This window comes from Eumetopias jubatus, unplaced genomic scaffold (assembly GCF_037043125.1).
Source record: "Eumetopias jubatus isolate StellerSeaLion01/CBP00866 unplaced genomic scaffold, mEumJub1_p1.0 scaffold_6, whole genome shotgun sequence".
NCBI lineage: Eukaryota > Metazoa > Chordata > Mammalia > Carnivora > Otariidae > Eumetopias > Eumetopias jubatus.
Window position 1 is genome coordinate 145,913,157 of NW_028274812.1, and position 22,206 is coordinate 145,935,362.

The 22,206-nt window shown below is 44.1% G+C and overlaps 3 protein-coding genes across 3 annotated transcripts; 1 reads left to right on the forward strand and 2 right to left on the reverse strand.

Annotated features, from left to right (window-relative positions):
* Nucleotides 1–10,588: 10,588 nt before the first annotated feature.
* LOC148164179 (histone H4) lies at nt 10,589–14,542 on the reverse strand. The gene is made up of 2 exons (XM_088023778.1): nt 14,425–14,542; nt 10,589–11,015 (listed from the first exon to the last, which is right to left on the reverse strand). The coding sequence occupies exons 1-2, from the start codon at nt 14,540–14,542 to the stop codon at nt 10,696–10,698; spliced, it is 438 nt and encodes a 145-aa protein (XP_087879904.1). The 3' UTR covers nt 10,589–10,695.
* LOC148164180 (histone H3.1) lies at nt 11,002–22,172 on the reverse strand. Its single transcript, XM_088024159.1, has one exon. The coding sequence runs from the start codon at nt 15,372–15,374 to the stop codon at nt 14,964–14,966; it is 411 nt and encodes a 136-aa protein (XP_087880285.1). The 5' UTR covers nt 15,375–22,172; the 3' UTR covers nt 11,002–14,963.
* LOC114212606 (histone H2B type 1-C/E/F/G/I) lies at nt 16,357–20,004 on the forward strand. The gene is made up of 2 exons (XM_028107542.2): nt 16,357–16,766; nt 19,324–20,004. Exon 1 carries the CDS (start codon nt 16,377–16,379, stop codon nt 16,755–16,757), a length of 381 nt encoding a protein of 126 aa, XP_027963343.1. The 5' UTR covers nt 16,357–16,376; the 3' UTR covers nt 16,758–16,766; nt 19,324–20,004.
* Nucleotides 22,173–22,206: the final 34 nt, after the last annotated feature.

Here is a 22,206-nt window from a genome sequence, read left to right on the forward strand (position 1 = left end):
GAAAATAAAAGAGGGATTAGCAGGATATTTTTTAAAAGATTTTAGTTATTTATTCGAAAGAGAGAGAATGAGAGATAGAGAGCATAAGAGGGAAGAGGGAAGAGGGTCAGAGGGAGAAGCAGACTCCCTGCTGAGCAGGGAGCCCGATGCGGGACTCGAACCCGGGACTCCAGGATCATGACCTGAGCCGAAGGCAGTCGCTTAACCAACTGAGCCACCGAGGCGCCCGGGGGGTTTTTTTTTTTTTTTTTGGTTCATATTTGATTTAAGTGTGACGCCAAAAAAAACTATTTCTTGGGGTGCCTGGGTGGCTCAGTTGGATGGGCATCCAATTCTTGATCTCAGCTTGGGTCTTGATCTCAGCTTGGGTCTTGATCTCAGGGTCATGGGTTCAAGCCCCATGTTGGGCTCCACTCTGGGTGTGGAGCCTACTTGGAAAAAAAAAGAATGTTTCTTTAGTTCTGTAACTAGGCTTGATCTTTTCTACAATGTAAACTTTCCTAAAAATGTATGGTATTATGTTTTTAGCATATTCACTGATACAGTATGAAAAACAGTTATTGCAACAGATCTTTTATGAAAATATTTGATCATCCAAATTAATCCAAATTTATTTACTCTGAGTGAAAATGGTATGTTTATTCAGAGTTAGTGACTGCACTTCCGAAGTTTGGATTTACCTATGTCTGTTGTGGGAAACAAAGGCAAAAGAACAGTTAAATTTCCTTACGATGTACAGCCCACTGACAAGTCCTTGAAACAGGCAGAGTGACCTTCCTCTGGGAGCTCAGCTGCCTTGATGTTAATACTTTACTAAGGGCAAAAGGCAATCCTAGCCGGACCTCCAGGATCCTGTAAGTCTACTTTAACACATAAAATTCCTTCGGAAACTTCCTTTGTCTCTACCCCCCCCCCAAAGATACATGTTGGCCATCATCCTCCAAGCATATGACCCACTGATATACATCTGAAGAGTCCCATGACTGAGTTGTTACTAAACAGTAATAAATGACCTTTTCCTAACAACAGCTAGGTCCTGGAGACTAGAGACTTACGCTGTAAGTCCCTAACCCCTCCCAACTTGAAAGTACGTAACAGGCTACGTACTCATGACCCCAGCGCATCTCTTTCCACCCACGGGTCCTGTCTGCGTGCTTTAAGAAAACCACTTTTTTTTGCACCAAAGACGTCTCAACAATTCTTTCTTGGCCTCGCCTTCGAGCCCTAACATCTTTCCTACATCATATCCATTGATGTGGATTTTTAAAAATAGTATAGTATAATATATAGAAAATATCAAAGTACCATCTCATGTAATAAAAATATCACGTCATAAAATTTTAGTTTCAAGTATGTATGTTTTTGTTTTGTTTTGTTTTTATTGTGGAACTTGGAGTTTGCAAACTACGGATCCATTTGTTTCTTTCATGCATTTGTGCGGTTCCCACGTTAGAAGGGCTCCACATATCCCGGCTTCCGGGCTGCAACTGCCAGCCTCCCTGGCAGCTAAAATGGGGATGTGTGGCCAGGCTCCACGGATCAGCCTCACCTTGGAAAGACTTCTCTTCAAAGTTGCCGGACGGGACAGCAGAGGCCAGAGCCTCACTTCGCTGGGAGAGGGGCGGACAGAAGCGTCCAGGCTTTGATGGTGGAAGCAGCCGTGGCGTCCAGGGGGTCGGGCGCCCGGGGCGCAGTAGGCCGGCTCCGCAGCATGCTTTCGGCTTTTGTCCCTGGGAGCGGCTTCAGGCCTGGTTCCACAGCCCCTCCCCAGGACGCGGGCCGTCTGTCTACCACTGAAAACATCACCTCTCAAGTTTGATCAGCCAGAGTCAGCCTTTCTTTTTGCAACTAAGCACTTGGAGTTTAAAAAAAAAAGGTATTAAATGGTTTTAAATACTTTCTGGTAGAGTTTGTGTATTTTAGGTGCTTAAAGTTGCTTCCAACAGTGATGTGTAAGGAAGGTAAAATTAGCAGGAGAAAAACAATACAAATTCTACTTTCCATGTGCACAGGAGTCTTCCCAAGAAGATGAAGACCCAAAGACGTGGCTAGGCCTGCGAACTTACAGCCTAGGTTGCATGAAGAGAGGAAATTATGGAACAGTGACTACAATGATCTAGGGAAGCTGAAGGAAGGTAAGGGTTATTTTAATGAGATCCGTTTTTACAGATTTCTCTCCATCTCAGTTCGCGTCTCTGGTGAGAAGAATGTTCTTAACCTCCTGGTGCAGGTGGGGACACCTTTCACATGGGAATTTCATCTCCTGCTTTCTGGAAGGAAAAGGAAGTTCAGAGCACCCTTCTTGCATCGACTGTTTTTCAAGTGCCTTTAGCTGAAAATAATCAGTATTCTGATTATCAAGTCCAATTGATTTGATCTTCGATATCGAAGTGGCATATACTGGGGTGTCGTGCTCTGGACCCCCACAGTTGCAGAAAGGCTTCTTTCCTTGCTGTGGCCTTGGCAGACTGAATACCCGGCCCAGCCCGCCCACAAAGATGCCCATGTCCTAATCCCCAGAGCCTGTGAGTATGTTAACTTATCGAAAAGGACTTTGCAGATGGGATGAAATGGAGGGTGTGGAGATGAGGGGATGATTTGAGATCATACAAGTGAGCCCCATGCAACGCGAGGATCCTTATGAAAGGAGGCATGAGAGTCAGAGAAGTGACCGTGAAGAGACTGAAGCAATGTGCTTGGCTGACACAGGAAGGGGCTACGTGCCAAGGAATATGGGTGACCTCTAGAAGCTGAAAAGGGCAAAAAAAAAAAAAAATCCCTCTAGATCTTCAGAAAGAAATGCAGTCTTAAACAACTTCATTGTAGCCCCTTAGATGCATTTTGAACTTCTGACCTCCAGAAGTGAAAGCTTAAGAAATTTCAGAGTTTTTTTCTTTTAAGCAACTAAATTTGTGTTAATTTGATAAAGCAGCCACAGGAAACAAATACAAGACTAATAATCTAATTGAAGTAGCCTTAACCTTTGTCATAGTGTGAAAATTTGACTTGAGATTTTACCTGGGAACTTAACCTACGTTTGCCATAGGAAAGCCTAGTTCCCAGAGTAAAAGGCATAATTATTTTATCTCTAAGATGCGCAGTTTGGATTCTTAATCAAATCAATACTTAATCTCCTATGTGACAAGCAATGAGGTGGACTCTGTTCCCAGATAGTAAAGATCATCGAGGCATCGTGGTGAAAGAACAATATATTGTATTGGTAAAAGTCCAGACAAGACCAATGGAATATAGTATAGAACCCAGAAACCCTCACACCTGGGAGCACTCAATATGGGGTAGAGAAGGCATAACAGACCTGCAAGGAACATAAGATGCCTTCTGGAAATGACACCTGCAAAGCTGGAGATCCACATGGAAAAACGAATGAAATTAAAACTTCACCCTGAGACGACTAAAGACTGAAACGTGAAAGGCAAAACATAAACTCCTAGAAAACAGCATAAGTAAATACCATCATGACCTTGGATTAGAGAAGGAAATTTGTAAAATAAGACAGGAAAAATACAAAAAGAAATAAAGTAAAAGATGGGTAAATGTGACTGTGTTAAACACAAGGGTTCCGTTTATATAGGCAATCGTGTAAAGAGCAAAAATACAAGTCACGAAACCGAAAAAGATATAAAACTGACAGAGTGCTAGGATCCAGAATATAAATCAATACCTATTTAAATCAATTTAAAAAGGTCGGGGGGGGGATGGTATAGAAACTGACCAAAAACTTGTTCAGGAACTTCGCAAATGAGAAAAACCAAATGACAGACAAATATGTTACATATATGTGGCACAGGGGCACCGGGGTGGCGCAGTGGGTTAAGCGTCTGCCTCCTGATTTCGGCTCAGGTCTTGATCTCAGGATCCAGCCCTGCATCTGGCTCCGTGCTCAGCAGGGGGTCTACTTGAGATCCTATCCGTCTGCCTCTCCTCTCCTCACACTGTCTCAAATGAAAAAAAAAAAAAATATATATATATATATATGTATATGCGGAACAGAAGAGAAAGTCACAGCATGGATCATCCCTATGTGACCGCCCCATCTTCCGACTGCAGGGGTCCCGTTCTAGCCTAACCAGAATCACATGCCCTAAGGGAGCAGCTAATCCCCAAGTTGTTGGCAGGAGGACAAATGTGCTATTAAGAGAAAAAGGTAGAGCAGGGATAAACGGATAACTGTTGAACATAAAGCTAGAGATGAAAGACCATGGACTTTTGGTCCTCTAGGCCCTGGAATGATTCCCTGCATTTACCTTTCTCAGTATTTAATCTCGGACAGTTTGCTTAACTTCTCAGCCTCACTTTCTTGTCTCTAGGTGGGGGCATAGGCTCTGGACAGGCTGTTATGAAGATAAACTGAGACCAGACAGACAGAACAAGTCTTGTCCTCCCAGCATAAGTGAATCAGATCATTGCACAAAAGACTTACAGGCCCCGATTGGCATCAGTTCAAAACGACATGGCACAGTCTGAATGTTGTATATAAACAATTAAGAACCTACAATAGTCATTGCTGTGAAATCCCGGGCTTTTTATTAGGTAAATTGTTTCAGTTAATAAGGCTTTCTTTGGCGTGGAATGCTTGGTCACAGTAACTCGCACTTTTATTATACTTTAAAGTTCAGAATGTGTACACAAAGTATCTAATCGGGTCCTCACAACAACATTGTAGGGTAGGTAGGGTGATCTGTCCTCTTTCTACAGGCGTTCAGACATGAAGTGACTTGTACAAATTCACTCAGGTAACAGCTATCCTCTGTGGCTCGGATTACTCCTCGGAAACAGACCCAGGATGCCACTCTAAAGAGGAGACATTGATTGAATGCCACTGATATAAAAGAAGATACAGAATGAATTAGTACATCATTCTTGTCACAACAGTGGGGGGACCAAGGTTCCTGGAAGACAGATACAGTTTCTTTTATTATTTTTTAAAGGTTTTTATTTATTTATTTGAGAGAGAGCACATGAGCTGGGGCAGAGGGAGAGGGAGAAGCAGACTCCCTACCGAGCAGGGAGCCCGATGCAGGGCTTGATCCCAGGACCCTGGGACCATGACCTGAGCCGAAGGCAGACGCTTAACTGACTGAGCCACGCAGGTGCCGCTGATAAGGTCTTTTAAAAGGAGACAAAAGAACTTGTCAACTGGTAGACAGCATTGTTGAGGGGTAAAGGGTGCAATAGGTCTAAGGATTCGTCGGCCCTCCAAGTAAAACAATCCTAGAGTGAAAATCCGTGTCTCTCTCCACTGTCCCCTCACCACACCTCCACCATCGCTGAAGGCCGATTCGGCTCTTGCCCGGCCGTCGGCAGCGGCCTTCACACTGCTCTGCACTACACCCACTCCGACCTCCACTAAGGGACAGACATAGCTTCTCCAGAGTGAATCTTCTGACACATGAAACCTAACCAGATCAGGTTCCTCCTCTGTGTGAATAAAATTCAAAAGCCTTGCCAGCATCTGCAGGATCCCATAAGCCACGGTCCCTGACTGCCTTGAGTTTCTTTCTTTCACAGTACTGTTCACCATCTGAAATTACCATCTCTGTGCACTTGGGTATTGTCCGTCTCCTCTCACAAGTGCCCAGCACAGCACCTGATATGTGGTGGGTGCTCCAGACATCTGGTGTGCACTGAATAAAAGTGAAGGTAATATCTCTAGAGAAGACCCCACTCCTTTGCCTCTTAACGTCTCCTGCCTGCAATGTTGTGATCACAGTATGATCAAGTCCCTCACCAAGAATATTAGTGTAGCATACACAGCAGTGAAGAGGAAAACCATCAGCTTTGGAGAAACACAAGTTTTAAATCCTTACGATTAATCTGATTCAACCACAATGTATAAACAAACGGATGGTTACCAGCTAAACAGACATTTAGTAAAAAGACCACAGGCTTCCCTCAGAAAACCCAACAAGGTGACCTTAGACAAGTCACTTAATCTCTCTCGACAGCTCTTGTAAAAAGTCCTCCTCTCTTGGAGGCCACAACTCTAGACGTCACATCCATGTTAGTTTTATACATTAGCATTCTTACTTAGAAATTAATTGGAGTGAGGTTTGAATTGAGCACATTCCCCCAAGGGCTTAAGCGCTTGTTGAGAAACTAAAACAAAATCAATGATGAGGCTAAAAAGCCTAACAATCATTCTGGCCTATTACAGAGGTAAGTTCTGTATCTGAAAGACCTATCTGCATGCCATGGCAAACATTTATTTACCAAACATTTGCTCTTCCCATCTTCTATAAGTTGTCTTCCTTCCCGTTGAAGCCCCAGATCCTGGCCCGCTTCCCCTTAGCTCAGGATGACATGTATAAACCTCGATTACCTGACTGCCGGGGAATCTTATTTTTATGGGGCTCCTGTATGTACGAAATTTGTTGTGCTTCTGTTATTCTGTCTTATGGAAGTTCAAATATTCGACCAGCCAAAAAACTAGAGAAGAAGGGAAAAGTCTGCTCTGGGAAGTGTGTAACCCAAGGGTTCGGGGAATTCACTTTGGTCTATAGAGGGGAGCTACAGAAATCATAGAGAGGAGGATAAAGCCTCCAGGGGGTGGAAAAGCCAGGTAGCCATTCCACTGACTGATGTGAGTGCTGCCAAGTTAGCAAATGGCAGGTGGAAAGGCAGAGAACAGAGGGTCCCACGGGTGCTGCATGTCCCGGAGACCTAAGCTGATCGTGCGCTTGTCCGCAGAGTGGCCACACTCTCCCGATCATGGTAGGAGATAAAAGAGCCCTATTGTGATTCAGAGCTCTCCTTTTCTCTATTCCCTTGGAGAACAGAAAATTCTTTGGGGTATTAGAAGTAAAACATAAGAGAAAAAAAATTCATTTAAAATTGTTGGTGATCACCATCTATCCCTCACGTGGGTTAAACTAAGGTTTAGAGATAAGAACTCAACTCTCAAAAACACTGTGTAATACTCCAAACCACTAGTGTAGAGATTTATTAGTTTTTATACTTTCCAAGTGTTACACTTTCCAAGATCTCAGACCAGAAAACAGAGAAGCCAAGATTCAAGCGATGTCTGTTTGACTCCAAAACCCTCCCAACAACCCTGTTGGGAAGGTATCATCATCCCCATTTTACAGATGAGGTCACTGAGGCACAGAGAGCTTATGTGACTTATTACACAATTCGTAAGTGTTAGAGCCATAATTCTAAGCCAGTCACTCTGGCCCTAGTCTGCTGTTTAAACCCTGCCATATTATATAAGGGCCCAAAATATTCTGGGGCCTATGGGAAAGTGGATTGAAAAGCTTGGCTTTGATGGAAAAACTAAAGTAACTGGGAAAATGTATATCCTAGAAAGGATTTTGTTTCTAAGAAATGGAGCCAAAATGTATAGATCTGTTTGTTTGGAGGCAGCAAAGTGCCAAAGTTATGCAATGGCTTGCTAGTGGGTGAGCAGCCCGGCTAAATCCTTACCAATAAATCCTGTGCAAGTGTGTCCGAAACATAGTCTGTTCATATTAAAATACATGTGCAGGGGCGCCTGGGTGGTTCAGTTGGTTAAGTGTCTGACTTGGGCTCAGGTCATGATCTCAGGGTCCTGGGATGGAGCCCCACCTTGTGTTCCCCATTCAGCAGGGAGTCTGCTTCTCCCTCTCCTTCTGCCCCTTCACCTGCTTGTGCTTTCTTTCTCTCAGATAAATAAATAAAATGTTTTAAAAAATGTACAAACTGGAGGAACTTATGAAAAATATGGCACACAATGGGAAACTAAAAACAGAAGGAAAAAAGCAAGTTATACAATTCACATAGAGCAAGGAATATAAAAATAATTATCTGTGGTGAAAAATACATACAAACTTTAAAAAATCTTTTAAAAGTTTGAAATGCCACCTTGAATTAACATCTATTTTTTAAAAGTTTTGTTGTGTTCTCTTTCATTTTCTTGTTTGTTTTTAAACTTAAAACACATGATTACTTTGTCAGGTTTCAATTTTTCCCATGGAAAGCCAAATGCCAACCAAATATACATCATTCTAAACTCAAAACTCATAGATTTAGAGAGTAAATATTCAATTCTGTGGAACTGGGTATATGGAGTAACTTGTTCATAATAGTTTATAAAGCCCTATGTGGTCTATGAATGGTTTGAACTGTGACACCAACCCTACAAGCTGCTTCCAGGGACAAGGCAAAGAATTTTAAATCTTTCGAAAGAAAGTGTGTCATAGGAACAGATAACTTTCTAGAACATTCATTTTAGAAAACACGGAGATAGCCTACTTCAAACATAACTGTACTGAGTACCTTCCAGCTGGCCCTCCAGACTTAGCTCTACCGTCTCCCCCTGGCCCTGGGCCATGTGGGGCTCCCTTGTATGGATCCCACCAATGGCTACCTGGACCCCCACCTCTGGTTGGGTTCAGCCGGTGAAAACCACCTGTAGGAGATGGGAGGAACAGAAAGATGGGTGTTGTGAGTGTTTACTACCCAGTTTCCCCTCCAGCGGCCCCCACAGGCTGCTTGCACTCCTCTCTCAAAGCCCCAGTGCCTGGGGGGACCCCTTTCCACACCGCTCTCTTAACCTCCTTCCTTGCCCCATCAGGCTTGTAGGGGATAAGCTGCCCTGCTGACCAGGCCTGGGGTGAGGCACAATTTCTTGGGGTTCCTATACCTTGCGCTCAGTTTGCAAACGGCTTCTTTAGGAAACGCTCCTCCTATTGCCCAATGTGAGGGGGCTGTCACCTGTCCTGACCTTGACTGAACAGTGACAGTAACCCAATGTGGTGACTCCACAGCACAAAGTGCATGGATGGTCACCATATCCCAAAGACTTGGTGTAAGCAGGCTGATCCCCAGGTTTTCAGCTGACGGGAGGGGCCTTCCCCACTCAGGCAACTGCTGGGCCTCCTTCTTCGGAAATCTTTCCCGATCTCCATGGCATTTAACTACTCACTGTCCCCCTGCATCTTTACTCTGGTGGCTGTCTTACTCTTTGCCAACGTGGCCCGAAGTGACCTGTTCCGTGTCCTTGCCCCCCGGCCAACTTCTGGTCAAGGAGTCAGCACAAGGGGAATAAGACACGTGCTTCTGACACACATCACGGGCCGAGTGCCCTGCTGCTTCTGCCCCCTCTCTGCACCGGGCAGATCTTTACACTCACCAGTTCAGACAGCCTCTCCTAAGGACACAGATCCGTTTCCAACACATTCTGTCACCTGTTTTATTTTTCCCCACTTTTTATTATAAAAATATTCAAACAAAAAAGATAAAAAGTGTGTTGATTGATTATCTTTATAACCAGCACCTAGATTCAATAACTGAGCACAATTTACCACTTTTGTGTATATGTCTATATGCATATACATTTTTTGTTAAGCCATTTAAAAGTAGATTGCAGACATCATGAGGCTTGAACCCCTGAATATTTCAGTATCTAACTCCTAAGAATAAGGGAATTTTCCACATAATCTCAACATTATCAAACCTAAAAAAAAGAGAAAGAAAGAAAAAGAAAAAGAAAGAAAAGAAAAACTAATTCACAAAATAATCTAATATCCGGTCTGCATTCAAGTTTCCCCACTTGTCTCCAAAATGGCCTTTATAGCTTTATCTATAGAGCCAGGATCCAATCAACACACCTTGTTCAGTGCTCTATTACTTGAGTCTCTTTCAGTCTTGAACACTCCTCCACGGTTTTGTTATGACTGATTTTGGGAGAAACCAGACTAATTGTGTTATATAATGTCTCACGTTCTGGTTTGATGTTTTCTCCTTGTGATGGTGTTTAACTGGCTCCTTTATCCCCTGTACTCTCCTGAGGCATGATTAGATTCTTACACCTTTGTCAAAGGTGATGCTCTATATTTATCGTGCACAAGGGAAGGCACACAGGTGGTCGGTTACTTTTAGTCCTACTAAATTAGACACTTAGCTAACACGCAGTGGTGGGGGGTGGGGGAAGCATTGCTCCACTGTAAAGATATTTTTTCCCTTTGCAAATAACGTTGTTTGGAGATACTTTGACACCATTTGAATCTAGTGTTCCCCAGCTTTTTTCCAAAAGATTTTAGCATTGATAATCTTTGACCATCTCATCAAAAATGGGTTTGACATAAGACAAAAATTCTGTGGAACAAATGCATTCAACACCGCATAGGCTAAGGTTTATGCTCATTACTGTTTTTATTCTAGAGCTAACAGATCTGACTCGGCAGAGCATAATATGGCTGGGAGAACCCACCTCCCAACCACACACACACAAATGTATATTGAAAAAATAAAAACTGTAACACTAGAGAAAACATTCTCGTATACTTTGCTAAACTTTAGTATAGCCACCTTAAAGAGGGAGTGTGGCAGTTAGATCTGTGGTGTCTGGAGGCAGCCCAAAAGATTCCTAATCTACCAACCTGTCTAACCCACCGTTTCACTACCTGCTGTATCACCAAATTTAACCGCTTCCCGCCTGTCGATCCTGAAAGTGTTCGATGCTACATTCGCAGCGGCTGCTATGGACACCCAACAGCATTAGGAGAGAGTTGTGCCCATGAAGTTTCAACGTTTGTACCAAACCATCCCCACCCCACCCCACCCCACCCCACCCCACCCCACCCCCACAGAGCAGCACCCAGGGGCAAGTGAGAGCTCCTTAGTAGAAAGAGCAGGTGGCCCTGAAAAGGGCCTTTGGTTGAGAATCGCAGCGTTCCGGTGGGGAGATGGGAATGCTCAGCCCCCGAAGCCGTAGAGGGTGCGGCCCTGGCGCTTGAGCGCGTAGACCACGTCCATGGCCGTGACCGTCTTGCGCTTGGCGTGCTCCGTGTAGGTGACGGCGTCCCGGATCACGTTCTCCAGGAACACCTTGAGCACCCCGCGGGTCTCCTCGTAGATGAGGCCGGAGATGCGCTTGACGCCGCCGCGCCGGGCCAGCCGCCGGATGGCGGGCTTGGTGATGCCCTGGATGTTGTCGCGCAGCACCTTGCGGTGGCGCTTGGCGCCACCCTTGCCCAGGCCCTTCCCGCCCTTGCCGCGGCCAGACACAGTAAGTACTCACTGGGAATAACAGTCGAAGGAGCTTAATACCAGCCCCTTTTGTAACAATTGTACAGAACTTTGTGAAAACCAAAACACCGGAAAAGTTAGGAAATCACTCGAAGTCCTCGCGCCCTTGCTTCTAAGGCCTAAAGTAGACAAGGGGTAGGGAGATTTACTGGTATTTAGAAAATAAGAACCTCTAAACACAAGTTTCAGACATGTACACAAAAGAAATGACCTCCTTCGTATATATGTACATGTGTTTAAAGATTTATCTTTTCCATATATATTCTTGGATCGTTTGCTACACTGGAATTTAAACAAGCCCAAAACCCAAGAAACAAAGGAGTTCGTCAATATATTGTGGAGCAACCAGGCCAGGCTTCAGGTTCGGATCAGTGAGTGGCAGCTTTCAAACTGTAACATTGAACTTGTCTGTTTGTCTACTTGAGTTTCAAGAGACTTGCAGTAAGAAGGAAGAGCAGTTGTTGGTAAGTGAGTAATTATAAGCAAAATGACTGGCATCTAGTTCGTGAACAATAAATTCATATCGCCCAGGAATTCCGTTCTTAAAAACAATGTATTTAAATATAAGACTGAAGAGCATGGAAGGATTTCAAAACATTTCCAATATAACACTAGTATGTACTGTGTGCTTTATCCATACAAATTAAGCATATTTATTTCAACAATGAAGGGTTGCAGAGGAAAAGTGTAAATTGTCAGGGGCTAAGGCCCTGTTTTTCTCCTGTGGAGGACAAAAGGTGGAGAGCCCTTTTCTGGGCTTAGTGCGTGAAACACAAGCAAAGCTGTCGTGAACTCTAATGAAAAATATATGTGTTGAGCTAGTTACGTGGGAGTTTAGCTTTAAGAAAATATGAATGATGTCCTTAGAATAAACAGAATTTTCAAGTAAGAAGTGATTTTTATTGCGTACTTACGATGTACCAAGTAAAGTATTCTAAAAGAGCATGGATTAGCTTGGCCAAGTATACCCCATCAGAAAATTTGAGATTAGGAATATCAAATTCTGAAATTCAATTTACTTTTGAGGCAGGGGCAGCAAGATGTAAAACGTCACATACCAACATGAATGAACCAAACATCAGCCCGATGGGCATGTCACCACTAGAACAGCCAGAAGAAAGCAAAAAAAAACTGCTGTTTGTGGGGAAAAAAATCACATTATTTTCTTAAACAAACCATGGAATCCCAGCAATGCAAAGTAGCAATTGTTAAAGAATTGTCCAGCAGCTTTTTTTTTTTCACCTTGTTATTTTGCAACAGTAGTTGCAAAGTTTACCTTGTTGTTAAGTTGCAACGGTAGTGCGCAGAGGCCCCTTGAACTAATTCCCTCTAATGGTCACATCCCACATAACCGGTGTATATTGCAATATCCAAGCCAGGTAATTGATATTGGCAAAATACTGTTACCTAGACAACAGGGCTTTTCAACTCTTAGGGTCTTACCATGCACTCATTTGTCTTTGTGGGTGTGTAGCCCTATGCAATTTTACCCCACGTGTATAGATTCACATAAATACCACTGCAGCGCTGATACAACACGTTTCCAACATCACCAAGGAACTCCTTGTTATCCCTTTATATTACATCCATACACGTTTTCCCTGTCCTGTGGCAATCATTAATCTGTTATCCATCTCTGGTTTGTGTCATTCTGAGAATGTTATCTAAATGAATAATGTAACATGTGACCTTTTGAAAATGACTTTGAGGGGGAGCAATATATGTGACCCCAAAATGTGCTGCTTTGGCACGTGGGTTATTTTGAACTGAAGGCAATCAAGACCCAGCAAACTCAAGAAAAACTTTTACCTCTCCCTTAACTACCTAGAAAATTTTAGAGAGGGGACCTGGCCCAGAAAGAGAGCTGTTAGCAGAGACAATTTTTATCTGAAAGACCTATAGGTGGCCCTCTCCCCCTCTGAAGCCCCAGGTCCCATCCCATTCTTTAGCTCCGGGGGTCATATGAATATCTACCGACAGACTTATCCTGGGGTCTCATATTCTTATGGGGCTCCAATACACACACAATTAAAATTTTCTCCTGTTAATCTGTTTTTATATCAGTTTGCAGCCAAAGAACCTACGAGGGAAGACTTTTCCTCCCCAGTAGTTTTTTTTTCCCCGCTAAGCATGATGCCCTTGAGATCCATCGCAGTTGTGTGCATCACCAGCCCCCCTTTTGTTGCTGAGTAGGCTTCCACGCATGGATGCATGAAAATCTATTTAACCATTCACCCACTGAAAGACATTAAGTTGTTTCTGATTTAGGGCTTTTGCAAATAAAGCTGTTATGACCTTTCATGTACAACATTTTTGTTTTGTGTCCCCACCCACCCTGTCCTTGCCAGTTTTGTTTTGTGTTTCCTGAATTCCACCTTAAAATTACGTTTTTTAAAATGCAAAAGTACTGTTGTGAAGACTGGGAGCCTTATAACTCTTTCAGTATTCTCAAAGAAATCACATGGTGTTGCTATTATCATGTGCAAGTTTGCTTCAAGGTTCCAAAATATTGCATCAAGCAACATATTCAGTTGTTTCTGAAATGTGACTTCTGGGTTCTGTAGCTAATGATTTATCCCACCAAGAGCCTCCAATGTTTGTTGAATAAACTGCTGGTATGCCCGTCCTGTGGTTCCTGCCATGGGACTTGGGTTTTCACTGATGTGCAGAGCTGTTCACTTAGTTCCCGGAAAGCCTCCAGTGTTTAGTAATCCCCACAGCGAGGGATAAACCCGGGATGAGGCTAGGCGTTCCCACAACTAATGTCTGTGAAACCTGACTGATGGACAAATCCTCCATGGCTCTAGGGTTTGTCACAGGATTCTGAATTTGTTGGAGGAAACGTTGGGAGCTGTTGCCTCTTTGGTTCTCTGAGGATTAATAATGGGTTATGCACCACCACCTGTGCAAGGGCTGGGTTCTGCCTTAATGACTAACTACATCATGTTTCTCACACAAGGACAGTGCAGACACATTCTGCACAATCTTGACTTTTTAGTTATGAGCAGCTACAAGCTCTGAATTCCTGGTGTGCATATACTCAGCTATTACTCCAGGCCCCACGTTTGGTAGTGGTGCCCTGCCCAGCTGTACCAGACAGGCTGCTGCTAGTACCCCTCCAAGCTGGGTCTCAAATTCTGTGGAACCCAGTACAGAAAAGTTGAGTACTGTAACTATAGGACGTATTGCTCAGTCAAGAAAGAAATGGATGGCCACCAAACTGCTCTCATGCACCACTCCGCGTGGGGTCTTGAACACCGGTGTGCGCATGACCCACCAAACATGGTAAACCCCGTAGGATGCTTTCCAGGTTGCTCAAGGACCCGTCCTTTCTCCTATCAGAATGAAATGTGGAAACCCATGCCTGGATTCCTGGCAAGTTGCAGTCTTAATTACGTATTAATATGGCCGGCTGAATGTATATCATGAACTGCTGCCCTTGTAGATAGGCCCTGGCTAGCTGTGGGTCAGGTTTTGACAGCACGCTCCGTAGATTTCCCAAACCGGGAACCATTGTTTTCAGGACTGGATGTTGTAACTTGTCGCTACATTATTTTGTAGTTCAGCTGAAAGTACCCAAGTCCGCGGTGGTTTTATGAGCCACTTTAAATACACTCAACTATATGGACGGCTCCAAGAAAAAGCCAAGACTTGTCTAATAACACCCTCTGCTGGGGAACGCAGCGCAATCGGCCTGATTCACACCGGTTGTCAAGGGAAGGATCGCGAGGTTTGGCTAGTGTTCCGGCGGAGGCCGGAGTCGCGAGGTGGGCAGCCCGCGAACGCGCACTGGCACCGCCTCTGACCCTAGCGGTGACAAGGGCGATACGGGGAGTGCGGAGATTCTGTTCTGTTGCGGCACAGCTCTTCAAGCAAATTGTAGGTGGCTCTGAAAAGAGCCTTTGGGTTGATAGTTTGCGTTCCTTCCTGAGAACTTACGCCCTCTCCCCGCGGATGCGGCGCGCCAGCTGGATGTCCTTGGGCATGATGGTGACGCGCTTGGCGTGGATGGCGCACAGGTTGGTGTCCTCGAAGAGCCCCACCAGGTAGGCCTCGCACGCCTCCTGCAGGGCCATGACGGCCGAGCTCTGGAAGCGCAGGTCGGTCTTGAAGTCCTGCGCGATCTCGCGCACCAGCCGCTGGAACGGCAGCTTGCGGATCAGCAGCTCGGTGGACTTCTGGTAGCGCCGGATCTCGCGCAGGGCCACCGTGCCGGGCCGGTAGCGGTGCGGCTTCTTGACGCCGCCGGTGGCCGGCGCGCTCTTGCGGGCCGCCTTGGTGGCCAGCTGCTTGCGCGGGGCCTTGCCGCCGGTCGACTTGCGGGCCGTCTGCTTCGTGCGAGCCATGACGAGATATTGCAAGCACGGTTTACAACTGGCAATGCTTTTGCTCCGGGTCTTATTTATAAAGGCAACGTCCTCCTGATTGGTCCGAATCTTCAAATTCCGCGCCGTGAATTAAGTAACTTGATGGGCCTTGTGATTGGCTACCGGGACTCACTTGAGAAAGTCAGATGTTGAAAGACATCTTCTCACTTATAATTCTGCGTCCATTACCCAGCCTGTATTTTGTTTTACAGTTCCTTAACTGGTTTTGTTTTAATCACCTTCTTTGGGGATTAAATTTGGGAAGAGATGAAAATGAAAATTTACAGGTCAGAAGCTCTGTTCTTGGACGTGATTGACCCAGTCCAGTTTCGTCCTTCATCATTTCTCAAAGCTTCTGACTTTGAAGAAACGTTTTATTTTAGCAATGGGAACACCCTATTCCGTAACTCGGAACACAGTTAACAAACACAGACAACACTTACAGACACCGTTTTTAGGGAACATAAAAATCGCACCTCTGTTTAAATGTGACGATCCTCTGATTCTGAAAGCTTAAATTTTGCCGACTTTGATCAAACTGGGAATGCCATGGCATAATTTTGAAAACATTTAAATATTTAGCTAATATTTGTGTTCTCTTTCCTTCGTTTAGTATCCGGGTAACTGCAATTTGGCAGGAAAACAGGATCATAAATTTGCATGGGGGTTTTGTCTCTTTAGGGGGGGATCTAGGAAGACGCAAGGCTCATAAACAGGTACTACTGACGAGACATTAAACTTTTGCAGTTTGAAAATACTTTTTTCTGACGGAGAAAAGAATCTGGAGTTGTTGCCACATAAACAGCCAATCAAAAAGTAGATTTGAAGTCTCCTGATTTGCATAAAATGTTTCTACTGGCTGATTTGCTCCAATCAGGCATTAAGACAGATTAAGCCGCTATTTGCATACAAGCCATATAAAAGTAGGCCAACCCTGCGCTCAGCTTTCACTCTATTAGGTTCCCGTGTCCGAGCGTCGCTATGCCCGAGCCCGCCAAGTCGGCTCCGGCCCCGAAGAAGGGCTCCAAGAAGGCGGTGACCAAGGCGCAGAAGAAGGACGGCAAGAAGCGCAAGCGCAGCCGCAAGGAGAGCTACTCGGTGTACGTGTACAAGGTGCTGAAGCAGGTGCACCCCGACACCGGCATCTCGTCCAAGGCCATGGGCATCATGAACTCGTTCGTCAACGACATCTTCGAGCGCATCGCGGGCGAGGCGTCCCGCCTGGCGCATTACAACAAGCGCTCGACCATCACGTCCCGGGAGATCCAGACGGCCGTGCGCCTGCTGCTGCCCGGGGAGCTGGCCAAGCACGCCGTGTCCGAGGGCACCAAGGCCGTCACCAAGTACACCAGCTCCAAGTGAACTTGCCAAGTAAGCGTCCTCAGCTAATCTAACCCAAAGGCTCTTTTCAGGGCCACTCACTCTTTCACATAAAGAGCTTTAATACTGAACCTTTTTAATACTAGGGAGAACCTGTGCCAGAGTTACAGTGCCTATCTCCTTCATCGTTCCCTTCCCATCCTCGTTTTCTCAGTAGCCTGTTTTACTGGAACAGAGAAGACTAGCAAGTGCAAAGCAAGAAAACTTGTTTGAAAACTGGGAAGGCAGTTTTAGGTGCTGACCTTTTGGGTTAGGGTTTCAGAAAATGAAATTCATCTGGGCCAGAACTTTCTCCAGGACTTGTAACTGAGAAATTGAATTGTCCGGACGAGTTGAATACATCCTGGGCATCCTTTATAGATAAGCTTGTCTGGAGAGCGTACTGTGCTTGGTGGGGCTGTGTGAGACTTGTTTTAGTGGAAAACAATAGGATACTGTCTACCTGATAGCGTGAGAAAATAATTTTCTAGTAAATGGAAGGGGGTGGAGGGGGAGACGACTGAAAAGAAAAGATACCTTTTGAAGAATAACTCACTCGACTGTAGCTATTTATTCTGCAAGTAACAGAGGCATTCAGGCTTCTTTGAAGAAAGGTTAAACAGGATTTATAAGAGGAAGGAGAAGGGGAAAGCAGCAGCAAGCAGCCTGAGAGCAAGGCTCTCTTAGTTGGGGAAATGTCTTCAGCAGCCAGCACAGAAGCCAGGCTTGGGTAGTCTTCCCTTAAGAGGCTTGATAGGAATCATTTAACAATACAGTGTCAGTTATAGAGTTACAGAATACCTTGAGATTAATCTCAACCACAGTACTTCAGTTATGTTCTCACTTTTGAGAAGTCCACCCTTCTAGGCACTTCCCTGTTGGGTCATGGAGTGTGGGGCAGGGAGGGTGGTGGTTCGTGCGGAGTATTCTAAGATCATAGATCAAATTCTTCCCTAAATGACGTGTTGAGTCGAAGGACTAGGAGTGGGTCTATTGGCTCATGTATTGAGAGCTTCTTAAGTTTCAGAAAGTGACAGGTATTGGGAAAGGTCAGTGAGCAGGCTAGAAGCAATCCTTAACCTCACAGGGCTCCCAGTCTAGAGTGGACATTTACACTCGATCTGAGCCAAAAGGCGGAGAAGTAACCGCACAGGCCAAAAGGGGTAAGCCTCTTTCTATTGCCAAAGCTGAAAGGATTTAATCTTGAAAAGCACTTCTGGAAGGAAGGTGGAGTAAGAGACAATGATAAGGAAAGGGGAGACCGCAAGAGGGAGAGAAGAATTGATGTGCAGAAAAAGACACCCAGAATTTGTATTTATGGACTATAGTTAACAACCGGGGCTATGTAGTTATACTTTCATCTAGCCATGTCACATCTTTGGTTCACGGGGATTTTGTAGAAGTCCTAGTGCTGATCTTTACTAAAAAGATCAGATCTTTACTAAGATCTGATCTTACTGAAATGCAGAAAGGAATGCTAGCACAGCAAATCGGGTCCATTAATCCTCTTAAGGAGTGTCTTTTATGTACACCTATTAGTATTAGATATCCTTGGAAGTGACCGACGACCCAAAGTAGTCACTGATAAACTAGATAAAAGTCGATTTCTCATGTACAGATATGTAGCTCAGGCTTGGAATGGGGCCCCACTCTCCTGAGGGAACTCCTCTACCTCTGTGTGTAAGGTGTGTTCACTCTAGTATTTGAGAACATTCCGCTATTAAATTCTGCCATGGAGGACCAAGACAAGACCAACAAATTGATGGATAAAACCTCATAAAAATATTAAGTAGGTGACTCCTAAGTAAGAAACTTCTAAGAAGTGTTAAATAGGTAAGCAAGGAATTTTATGAGATACAGACATAATTCAAAAGCTGTATTTACCAAAAATCATAAAGTAGTTGCCTGGAAGACATGTTACACATGGAAAAGGAAGGAGAGTTCATGTGCTACACGGAGATAGGAAGAGAGGAAAGGACCAAGAAGTGCCAAATATTTGTGAGACACCAAATATTGATGAGGTACTCAGTATTTATGTAGTCTTAAATCATCCACCCATTGGTGACTTCTACGTTAGCCGCATCTGCGCTCTGCAGACAACACCCACATAAAAGGTATGGCCTCTTGGGAAGTCACTGTCAGCCTACACGGGAGGCCATGTGCCTCAGAAATGTCCTGCCTTGTAGTGTATTTGAAGACACTACAAGCTAGACTAACATGTAGGTAATTTCCTACCTTGTAGTCTAAGATGTCTGCTCCAGCCACAACTATCTCGTTCACATTCCATCCTGAAGGAAGGAGAAAAGGGTAAAGAAGCACCCCCACCATGAATGAAATCCTGAGAATGGTGTAACTCTGCCTTTGCTAACATACCAATTGGCCACAAATAGTCAAGGCCACACTAGCCACAAAAGAAGCTAAGAAAGGAAAACCCGTTTCAGGGGACAACTGTGTAGCAGCCCCTGCCACAGCTCATATAAGTAGGTAATTCCTACTTAAGTAGGTAATTATAAATTATAAATATTATAAATAAGACAAGAGGGAAACTGATGATTTCTTACATCTACAGGAGGACCCTGGAGCTTCCTGGTGCAACACAACTGAATTATAAATATTGGCAATACTTGCTTCAGTTGAGAAGAAGACAAAATGATACAACTCTAGTTAGAATCACATTTTCCACTTCAGATGAACAGGGCTCAACACTATTGGGAATCCCAATCGAGCTAGGTGCAATCAGCGCAAGGCTTGGGAGATGAAGAAAACACATTGGAAAGTGGAGGAAGGCCTCCATGGTCAGACTCACGGCCTGTGAATAAGGTCAGGCTGGGTTTGGAATCCAGTGACAGCCCACTGGTTTTAATGTACATTCCAGGTCTGACCATCTGGTATACAAGTTCAAGTCTTACCTGCCTCAGTTCTGGCTTTTATGCTGTCTTTTATCTTGGTGGATTTTCTCAACTCATTCAACTCATTTTCTCAATGCATTCTTTATGAGCTGAACCTCTATAAAAGTCAGTCTTGCCTTTTGTGCAAAAAAGCTCTGTTCTCTCATTTCGAGATACCCTGATATGTTCCTCAAAGCCTTCCATGTCTGAAATGCCTACCTCACTCAACTGGATGTATCGTTCAATCAAAGCACAAGGGTGAAACAGGCATGTTCTCTGTTATCTAGGACATGAAATATTATTTCATAGAAGAAATAATGTACACAACTACAGAACAGCAATAAAATATGCTTAAAATTGGAGGGATTTGAGGCCTACTACTTGGGCTGAAATTTGTTTCGTCGTTTACCAGCTGGGTGACCTTAGGCATTAAGCAGAACCACTCTGTTGACGTACTCTTTCTTCTGAAAAATGATGACAGTGATTATTTAGAACCTCAGATCTCTTACTTTTTATTTTAAATAAATTACCACATAATTTATACACTGTCCTCAACTACTGGTGTCCTTGAATCAGGCTGGCAGTCCTCCATGAGATTAACACTCATCTATTCCTGCCTTTTCCTCTTGGATCACCATCCAAATTGGGTATGCTCAGGAACCTGGACTCATACTTTTAAAAAATATTAAAAACATGTGAATCAATACTGAATTTACCTAGAAACTCCAGCTTGAGAAAACAGAAGACCCTGGTTCTAACTAGTTGGTTATCAGACCTGTGGCCATGACCCTGAGTTTGTTCCCAACTTAGGATCTGTTCAGTCATCACTGTAGCTTCTCTGTGGAATGATCTTCTCACAGGTGTGTGCAGACCTGTCTCCCTCCCAGGCGTCCTACCTCTGCTCAGTGGCATCTAAGTAGTGAAGTTCCCCCCACACACACATTTAAAACAACCCTCCACCACCCATTGCTCCCACTCCCTGGCAGTCCTTAATCTTCTTGGCCTGATTTCTTAATCTCTTTAATCTCTTTACCTACAAAAATACTGTTTTTATTTCCTGTTTCCCACAACCAGAATATCTGTGAGCTCTACACAGGGAATTTTCCCCATGGACTTCCCTGCTCTATTTCCGGCAACTAGAACAATGCAGGGCACATAGTAAGCGCTCAAAAAGTTTTGGATGGATGGATGGATGGATGGATGGATGAATAAAGTAAAATTAAATTATGCAGGTAACACACAAAGGCCCTCCATTCTTTAGCACCAGAGATAAAGTCCACGACTGAATTATTCAAATGAGCCCCTGTGTGAAGTAGTTCACCTCACTATGCTTCCATTTCTTCAGCATTGTATTTGGGCTACTAAGGGTCTCTAAGCCATAGAGTTATTGTGTGGATTAAATAAAATGATGTGTATAGGCACCAAATTACACTTTTGAACTAATGAAGTCACGGCTCTTTTACCTACACGATTCCCACGGCAGGTGTCGTTAACACCTCTCTTGGGCAAATGACATAACAGACATGGAGCTGCTACCCAGAGCCTGCAGCTGGCCATGGGAGGGCTTAGATTCCGCCAGAAACACCGCTGCTGACAGACCCAGTGAAGTACAGACAGAAGAACCTCTTGCCTACACCCTGAAGACATTCGCATTTGTAATCCTGAATTTGCAATCCAAATAAATGGAGTGTGTTACCTGAGGGTAAACATTTTGCCTGTGGCAAAAACAAAACAAAACAGAAAAACTAGTGAATTTGAAGTACTGGGATATGAATTGCATTTAACTCCTAACTTTCAGAGATTTTCTCTTTTCTAACTATAAAGGCTAAAGGTCAGCTTCTATTTTCAAAGTCTGGATAGCACAAAACAGGAAGAAAACTGGACCCTAATTTTTGTACTGGAGCCCAATGGAGACTACCTAAATATAAAGCAGAACCTGCTAATGTAAGAAATACATGGAAGTTCCCATGTCCAAGTCCTTTCAAGGCCTTACATCTCAGAGCTAACGTCTACAAGCCCCTACTTGATTGGGCTTCTCTTTGTTTCTCTGCCTTCAGTTCCTGCAACTGTGCCCCACCCATTGCAGTGTCTTCCTAGTGGCCTTATCTAAAAATCTCAACTCCCCATGACACTCCTTATTCTAGCTTTATTTTTCTCCTTCTTACCCTTTAACATACCACACGTATCTATCTGATTTATTGTCTGTCCCTCTTCCACTCACATGTAGACTCCACAAGGGCCAAGAATTCTGTCAGGATGGCTCTCTGAGTATATTCCCAATGCACAGAACAGCATCTAGCACATTGCAAACTCTCAAAAATATATATGGAGTAAATACAATTTTTAAATTCACCCATGTTAAGACATGTTTGTTGGGGGGAATCGTCATGGCATCATAATTGGGCTTTTAAATGGTGGACATGTTTTAAAATATTGAAAGGGAAAATGATACCATTTTCTTTACAATGATCAAGGCAGCGGGGTGGACGAGAAATGGATAAAACCTATTTGGCTAGTGATGATGTGGAAGCTGGGTGCAGGGTACATAGAGTTTATGAAACTAA

Coding starts and splice junctions, on each gene's coding strand:
- LOC114212606 (XM_028107542.2), top strand. CDS start 16,377: ATGCCCGAGCCCGCCAAGTCGGCTCCGGCCCCGAAGAAGGGCTCCAAG.
- LOC148164180 (XM_088024159.1), bottom strand. CDS start 15,374: ATGGCTCGCACGAAGCAGACGGCCCGCAAGTCGACCGGCGGCAAGGCC.
- LOC148164179 (XM_088023778.1), bottom strand. CDS start 14,542: ATGGTTCCCGGTTTGGGAAATCTACGGAGCGTGCTGTCAAAACCTGAC. Junction 11,016..14,424: donor TCAGCCGGCCATATTAATAC/GTAATTAAGACT, acceptor ATTCCCAGTGAG/TACTTACTGTGTCTGGCCGC.